General features: G+C 33.2%; 2 protein-coding genes and 1 long non-coding RNA gene across 3 annotated transcripts; all 3 read left to right on the plus strand.

The window, feature by feature from the left end:
* The first annotated feature begins 1206 nt into the window (after positions 1-1206).
* LOC110881009 lies at positions 1207-2087 on the plus strand. The gene is made up of 3 exons (XR_004865167.1): positions 1207-1362; positions 1513-1819; positions 1893-2087. It is a non-coding gene; the product is annotated as an uncharacterized LOC110881009 (long non-coding RNA).
* Positions 2088-3648: 1561 nt separating this feature from the next.
* LOC110906418 lies at positions 3649-5451 on the plus strand. Its single transcript, XM_035976042.1, has 5 exons — positions 3649-4074; positions 4275-4418; positions 4491-4785; positions 4872-4941; positions 5046-5451. The coding sequence occupies exons 1-5, from the start codon at positions 3649-3651 to the stop codon at positions 5206-5208; spliced, it is 1098 nt and encodes a 365-aa protein (XP_035831935.1). The 3' UTR covers positions 5209-5451.
* A 108-nt stretch (positions 5452-5559) lies between these two features.
* LOC110906419 (F-box/kelch-repeat protein At3g17530) lies at positions 5560-6618 on the plus strand. Its single transcript, XM_022151553.2, has one exon. It carries the CDS (start codon positions 5560-5562, stop codon positions 6616-6618), a length of 1059 nt encoding a protein of 352 aa, XP_022007245.2.
* Positions 6619-8243: the final 1625 nt, after the last annotated feature.

The following is an 8243-nucleotide window of genomic DNA, read 5'->3' on the forward strand; positions in this document are numbered from 1 at the left end:
GTTGAAAGTTTTGTGATATTTGAATTTGTATTTTTGGTGATGATAGTTAGATTAATTTCAGATATGACATAGTGAAAGGATAAATTGTTTTTGTAGTTTTGATTTTACTTTGTTCTGTTATATTTTGATCTTTTCCTTCATTTTTGGGACTGATAAGTGTCATGGTTGTGTGATAATTATGATATTTAGGTCATTTAGATATGGAATTGTGAAAAGATAGATTGTTATGTATTTTTGATTTTGGTTTGTTCTGTGGGATGCTCGATGAGCAGATCTAGGGTTTCATGAGATGTATCACAAGCTTTATCTGGCAAGGGATCCACAGATTTGAACAAGGGATCCGCTTGATGTTCTGATAAGTTGCAATGAGTGTTATATATCTTACCATGTTCTTTTGTGATTCTTACTTTTCAGGTGAAGCGGTTGACGGATGTTCGAAGGACGAAATCTGAGGTTTACGAAGGATTTTCGCATGTGTTTTGTGATGAATCGACTCAGGTATGTCACTCGCAACTCGCAAGGAAACCTTTTTTTAGGATCTGAATTTAATTAGTTATACCTTTGGTTAACGACTGTCACGATCACTATTATTACAGAACAAGCTCACTCCGATCTTCTGGCTGCCGGAGAAAGTGTATCTGCTTGGAGAGTCTCGGAATTGGCTTTGGCGACGCTGAACGCTGCTTCATTCGAATCGATGGGGGCTTCATATGCAGAATGTTCCCTCACTTAGTGGTCTCATGCTCACTCAAGCAGAGGTAAAGTAAAGTTTATCATCATTCATCAATTTTCTTTTCTTTTTTGTTTATAATAAAGGTTTTTATATTTGCAACTTGACAAAATGTGATTTATATTAAATTTATTTTAAGTTAATAGTGTACTGGTTATAACTAATATCAAATCTTTAGTAATACTTGATTTCTTTTTATGATGGTTGACTTTGCGAGAACTAACGGAGCATTAGTGTCAAGAATGGGCTGAGATTCGAATTCAGTCGGTTTTTCGCTCTTTTTTGGTAATTTCTAAGCCTTGAATATTAATTTTTAACATGCTATGCTACTGAGAGAATATAAACTTGACTATATTCTCTGTTTTTTTATCAGAGGTAAAGTAAAGTTTATCATCATTCATCAATTTTCTTTTCTTTTTTATTTATAATAAAGGTTTTTATATTTGCAACTTGACAAAATGTGATTTATATTAAATTTATTTTAAGTTAATAGTGTACTGGTTATAACTAATATCAAATCTTTACTAATACTTGATTTCTTTTTATGATGGTTGACTTTGCGAGAACTAACGGAGCATTAGTGTCAAGAATGGGCTGAGATTCGAATTCAGTCGGTTTTTCGCTCTTTTTTGGTAATTTCTAAGCCTTGAATATTAATTTTTAACATGCTATGCTACTGAGAGAATATAAACTTGACTATATTCTCTGTTTTTTGATGTGTTTTGTTATTTTTATGCTTTTTGTTTTTTAACTGATCTTAACCCATTTGACTTATGCTACAGACAAAAAGGGATCAAGATCGGGACCGTCCATTTGACTTCACACGGATCACCATCTGCTTTCTCTCTCAATGCTCACACATCTGACAAAAAGGGATGCCAAAAGCAGGGAAGTACAATCTACAGGAAAAAGCAACACTTTACTTTTGTGTGAAAGACAGCTTGCTTGCTGCAGTCTCTATAATATATCAACACTCTTCCATACACTGTTTGAAAGACAGCACTGCTTCCTTCAGTCTCTATAAATAATCCAGAGATATCTACACTCTACTCACACTTTACAAACTCTCAACTACACTCAACTGAAATTGTAAGTTTATCTCAGTTGAATAATCCTACTTTCAAAACATCAACTTAACAACTTCTATTTACTTCGATTTCAGAATATATCAACTCTTTGCATTCGGATCTTGCGTTGTTTCTCGGCTCTCACATCAAGGTTTTAAAATTTTTGTCGGCTTTTCACATCTCCCTCTTGCATTGTTGTAAGTTCTTTCAAATATGACATAGTGAAAGGATAAATTGTTTTTGTAGTTTTGATTTTACTTTGTTCTGTTATATTTTGATCTTTTCCTTCATTTTTGGGACTGATATGTGTCATGGTTTTGTGATAATTATGATATTTAGGTCATTTTTGGGGATGATAAGTGTTGTAGTTCAATGAAAATTATGATAGTTAGGTCAATTTTAGATATGGAATAGTGAAAAGATAGATTGTTATGTACTTTTTATTTTAGTTTGTTCTGTGGGATGTTTTGATATATTTTTTCATTTTTCGGGATAGTGAAAGGATAAATTGTTTTTGTAGTTTTGATTTTACTTTGTTCTGTTATATTTTGATCTTTTCCTTCATTTTTGGGACTGATATGTGTCATGGTTTTGTGATAATTATGATATTTAGGTCATTTTTGGGGATGATAAGTGTTGTAGTTCAATGAAAATTATGATAGTTAGGTCAATTTTAGATATGGAATAGTGAAAAGATAAATTGTTATGTACTTTTTATTTTAGTTTGTTCTGTGGGATGTTTTGATATATTTTTTCATTTTTCGGGATAGTGAAAGGATAAATTGTTTTTGTAGTTTTGATTTTACTTTGTTCTGTTATATTTTGATCTTTTCCTTCATTTTTGGGACTGATATGTGTCGTGGTTTTGTGATAATTATGATATTTAGGTCATTTTTGGGGATGATAAGTGTTGTAGTTCAATGAAAATTATGATAGTTAGGTCAATTTTAGATATGGAATAGTGAAAAGATAAATTGTTATGTACTTTTTATTTTAGTTTGTTCTGTGGGATGTTTTGATATATTTTTTCATTTTTCGGGATAGTGAAAGGATAAATTGTTTTTGTAGTTTTGATTTTACTGTGTTCTGTTATATTTTGATCTTTTCCTTCATTTTTGGGACTGATATGTGTCATGGTTTTGTGATAATTATGATATTTAGGTTCATTTACTTTGTTCTGTTATATTTTGATCTTTTCCTTCATCATTACAGGAATTTTTTTTAAAACAGTACTGTATTCAAAACAAAATAAAACGCCGTATTCACAAAACAATACTGTATTCACAAAGCTGTATTCAAAACAATACTGTATTCAAAACAATACTGTATTCAAAACAATACTGTATTCAAAACAATACTGTATTTAAAACAATATTGTATTCACAAAGCTGATTGTTATAGTTATTATGTGTATGTGTAAATTATAGTAAATTGTTTTTGTAGTTTTGATTTTACTTTGTTCTGTTATATTTTGATCTTTTCCTTCATTTTTGGGACTGATATGTGTCATGGTTTTGTGATAATTATGATCTTTTCATTCATTTACTTTGTTCTGTTATATTTTGATCTTTTCCTTCATCATTACAGGAATTTTTTTTTAAAACAATACTGTATTCAAAACAAAATAAAACGCCGTATTCACAAAACAATACTGTATTCACAAAGCTGTATTCAAAACAATACTGTATTCAAAACAATACTGTATTCAAAACAATACTGTGTTCAAAACAATACTGTATTCAAAACAATACTGTATTTAAAACAATACTGTATTCACAAAGCTGATTGTTATAGTAATTATGTGTATTTTTCAGTTTACAAATCACTCCAAACACATATCAATTGAGAGGTATGGGCGGTGGTTATCCAATTCCCGTTGAATCACTAGGATCAACAAACCATTTAAACCTTCCTGATTCAAACCCTCTAACTTCAAACCCACCTCCGGTGTCAACCCCACCTTCGGTTTTAACCCCACCTTCGGTTTCAACCCCACCTCCATTGGCAAACCCTGAATATGATGATCCATTTGGTTGGACGGATGAAGAGTTGAATTGGGCGTATGACTATACCTTCGCTCAACTACAATTTGGTGGACTACAAATTGAGGGGTGCCATCGTCCGGTGCCAAACACTCCTATACTTCCTATGCATCCTCCACCTTCAAACCCCCCTTATGTGGAAAACTACAGTCAAACACAAGAACTACCGACCTGGGCTGAAGGGTACGAAACTGACCCTGGGGCGGTTTACGAACCACCATTGGATGAAAAAATGGTTTGGGAACCTTAGAACAACTTTTATGATGACTGTAGTTTTTTTTTTCTCGAATTAGTTTGAATCTTAATTATGTAACTTTTAATTATGTATTAGTTTAAATTTAAATTTGTTGCTGTTTAATTTTAATCATGTTTTAGTTTAAATTTTATTTCTGGAGTTTTTATTTTTTTAGTTAACTAATATTGAACACTTAATAGGATATGTCTGATCATTTTTCCGTTGAAGAATTTTCATCATTGACAATTGATAGAGCATGGTATAATATAATCTTTGTTAAGGTGGAGTTTATTTGGCATGACGTCGATGGAAAGAGATTAGTGGTTATATTTCTTGATCAACACGTAAGAACATTATTTTAATTTACTTTGTGTTATATAAGCGTTTTTCCACCACTAAATTTCTTTTCATTTTAGAGACAAAAAATTGTTGCGTTCGTCCCACAAAATTTGATACACAAATATAATGACGCGTCATTGATGGGTGGTTTTTTTTCGTTGAATCATTTCCAAATTGAGAATCTCAACTATCTTGAGTGCCCAAAGTACCAGAATTACGTGTTAGTTTGGTCCGAGAAGAAAATTGTCATCAACGAATATACAAAGCTTTCTTCACTTACGCTTACGATTCCAAGGGGTGCTTCTTTATATCCATTGGTCCCTTCCATTATAGAATTGAAGCATGACAGGAGACCTCAAATGGATATTGTTGGTACATATTAATTCTCTATCTATAATTTTTATTAAATATATAAAACTTTATATATGGTCTATACGATTTAACTGATTTGGTTTTAGATGTGGTTGGGAGAATAATAGAAGGCAAACGTGATCGATGTTGTTTTGAACTTTCTCTTCAAGATAAGACGTACGTTATTATTTATTATTAACATATTACAAACATAATATTTACGTTATATGTAAGAAAATATTATTATTAGAAGAACTTTAACCCAAAATCGTAATATACAGTGGTCACACAATACAATTGTTTTTGTCTGCCCTGAAGCCTTCCGATGTTATACGTTCCATTCGAGCCGTGCAACAAAGGTCCATCATATATGTATCACGTCTCAAGTTGGTTCATCTACCAGATAGTATGTTATGCTTTACACATGAACATTCTAATAATTAGTTAGATCTAATGGCTCATGTAGTTTAATAAAAGTTATATTTTATTTGTTATTTCAGTTAATATTTTGAAGTCTACGGAGTTGAGTACGATTACGTACGAACCGGATATGGTCGAGGCACGGGATATGTAAATTATGGATCGTTATCCAATTTGTGTTTAAGTTAGAAACATTTGGTGTTGTTATTTGTTTAGTTGTTGAATATTAAAGTCTCTCTTGGTGTTTCGTGTTTTGCTTTTTGTTTCCCTCATATTGATGTAATTGTAGAAGTATTTATAATCTATCACCAAGGTATAATCTTCTTAGATTGGACAACTAAATAATCATTATCTGTATTAAACGAAGGTATAACCATGGCTGACCTTCCTACTCATACAATCGTGTTTGAGATATTAACGAGGCTGCCAGCAAAGGATGTAGGTCGTTCTAAGAGTGTATGTAAGCAATGGTATGCGTTATTGTCAACACAAGATTTCGTAAAGATACATTGTTCTCGCTCAGTAGTTTCATCTAACCAGAGAGTTCTACTAATTGACGACCTAACGTGTTCTGTTCGTCCAATCATCTCTAATAACAATGACTATGGTCCAAGCTCAACAGTTACATTTCCATTCCATCACCAAAATAATGATGTCTCAATACTTTCACATTTGAACGGATTGTTATGTGTTTGCTTGAATCATACATACGAGCTGCTTCTTTGGAATCCAACAACTACTGCTTTCAAGCGTTTGTCAACCCCTGATTCTCATGGATTCTATATAAATAACCTTGATGCCATTGGTTTGTACGTTGACGCTGACGATGATTACAAGGTCTTGCATATAAAGCGTAGGAGTGGTGTACTTGGTGTCTATGTTTATTCTAGGGAAGTAGACTCTTGGAGAAATATTCCTTTCATAACAAGACAAGAGTACCTAAGCCCTCATTTCAATTGGTCAGCTGGCACATTTTGTGGTGGTACTCTATATTTCACTGTTTGCGAATGTTGGATTGGAGGTACGAATGTGGTGATTTGTCTTGATGTTAATTCGGAGCAGTTCAAGGAGATAAGCTTTCCACCCGTTCCTTCTAATGGAATGGTTCAAGGTGTTTTAGTTAATGTAAAAAATGTGCTTCACATGTTTGCTAGCACTGGCATGTTTGAGATGACAATTGACCTATGGACACTACAAGGGGATTACTGGATTAAGGTCTTATCATGTCCTCCGATCCCCCCGATATCATTGTCATTGTGGTGCGATATAACACATTATGTGACAAATGGTAATTGGTTTGTGATGACTAAATTAGGGAAGTTGTTTACAATTGAAATGGATATGAAGCCCTTCGAATGTTTTTATCCCGTTTCTTGGTTTCGAGGTTTTAAGGGTGCGGTGTTTGTGCAGACCATTGTTTCACCAAGTATTTAGATTGGCTTTCACTTAATGTTATCATTATGTATGTCAATGTTTTAAGGATTTGTGTTTTTTTTTTCTGTAAGTCATGATATTCCGTTTAAGTCATGTATTTTAATGTTATCATTATGTATTTCAATGTTATCCTTCGGTTTGTTTTTCTCTAAGTTATGTGTTGGAATGTTGTTATGATTTGAGAATTTCATCATCTATGATAACCCTCTTTTATTTAATTTGCAAGGTATTTGTCATTTTTCAATTTACAATGACTAATGGACTCTCAAACCCTCGAAATCATGCTTCTAGCTCGAGTGCATCTACTAAAGCTGAAAAACGAAAAGAGTATCAAAAAAGATACTATGCTGCACGCAAAGAAAATAACAAAGTATCTAAATTTGGGAGTGGTGATGCCCCCCAAAGTGCTTCATCAATATCTTTAATGAATAATAGGTCAACAGAAAGGACACCGTTAAGAAGTTTACAAACTAATATTACTCAATTTCTACAAACAACAAATGAGAACGCCTCAAGTGTTTCTACTACAAAATGCAAGGAGTACAATGAAGGATGTTCTAATACACCAAACGATAATGGAATGCGTATTTCAATGGCAGTCAAGTCAACCAAACCCGATAGATGATGTAATTGACGTAGTCAGGCATAGAACATCACGAGGTTTCTATTTATTTAACAAAGATTTCTTTTTCGAACTTGACATCTTTTACAACCTTCATTACTTAATACACCAATTTTTTTAGGTATTCAAATTCATCCGCGTACTTTATTACCCCAATTTGCTGAAGTAGTTGATCAACCTTCCCCCCAACATGGGAGCGTAGAAGATGATCCTTATAATTTTGTTTACAATGGTGTACCTGGAGAGCATCGTGTTTTAAAGGAACGAGGCGCATGTCCTAATTGTGGAGCAAAACGATTTCAATTTGAATTTGATACCTTTTGTTGTATGAGTGGGAAAACCGTGTTAGCAAACTTAGAAATTCCAGAGGAATTGTACCGACTTTTCACGTCTCAAGATGAAATTGGAGATTTGTTTAGGCAAAACATCCGTGCTTATAACACCAATTTTTCTTTTGCCTCAATGGGTGTGACATTGGATGATACATTGAACAATATGAGAGACGGCGTATATACTTTTCGTGCACATAAAGGAATATATCACAGAATCGACCAATTAGTTCCGAGGGATGGGACTCCTAGGTACTTGCAGTTGTATTTTTACGATCCTGATACTGAGTTAGATCACAGACTCCGATGGCCAAATCTTGATCGGCGTATTACTCAGATTTTAACACGCGTTCTTTCTACAAACCCATATGTCGATACATTTAGAAGACTTGCGGAACTAGGACCTCTGGACAACTATAGAGTCACTTTGAATACTTCGGTTGAACTTGACCAAAGGGTGTACAACCGACCAACGACATCGGAGGTATATATAATATATTATATTAATTGCAATTATTTAATATAATTGCTTATTTTACTTACTTATAGTTCACAATTATATAGGTTGCTGGTATTTGGGTTGAAGGTAATGACAATATCACTTCGTATAAACGAAGTATTGTAGTGTACGGTAGGTCTGAATATAGACAAACTATTCAGCCGTACTTCAGTTG

Source organism: Helianthus annuus, chromosome 8 (assembly GCF_002127325.2).
Source record: "Helianthus annuus cultivar XRQ/B chromosome 8, HanXRQr2.0-SUNRISE, whole genome shotgun sequence".
NCBI classification, from domain to species: domain Eukaryota; kingdom Viridiplantae; phylum Streptophyta; class Magnoliopsida; order Asterales; family Asteraceae; genus Helianthus; species Helianthus annuus.

What these genes read in the sequence shown, in the direction of transcription:
- LOC110906418 (XM_035976042.1), top strand. Translation starts at nt 3,649, where the DNA reads ATGGGCGGTGGTTATCCAATTCCCGTTGAATCACTAGGATCAACAAAC. An exon ending in CACCATTGGATGAAAAAATG is followed by an intron (nt 4,075 to 4,274) that starts GTTTGGGAACCT and finishes AACACTTAATAG; the next exon opens with GATATGTCTGATCATTTTTC. An exon ending in CTTTCTCTTCAAGATAAGAC is followed by an intron (nt 4,942 to 5,045) that starts GTACGTTATTAT and finishes CGTAATATACAG; the next exon opens with TGGTCACACAATACAATTGT.
- LOC110906419 (XM_022151553.2), top strand. Translation starts at nt 5,560, where the DNA reads ATGGCTGACCTTCCTACTCATACAATCGTGTTTGAGATATTAACGAGG.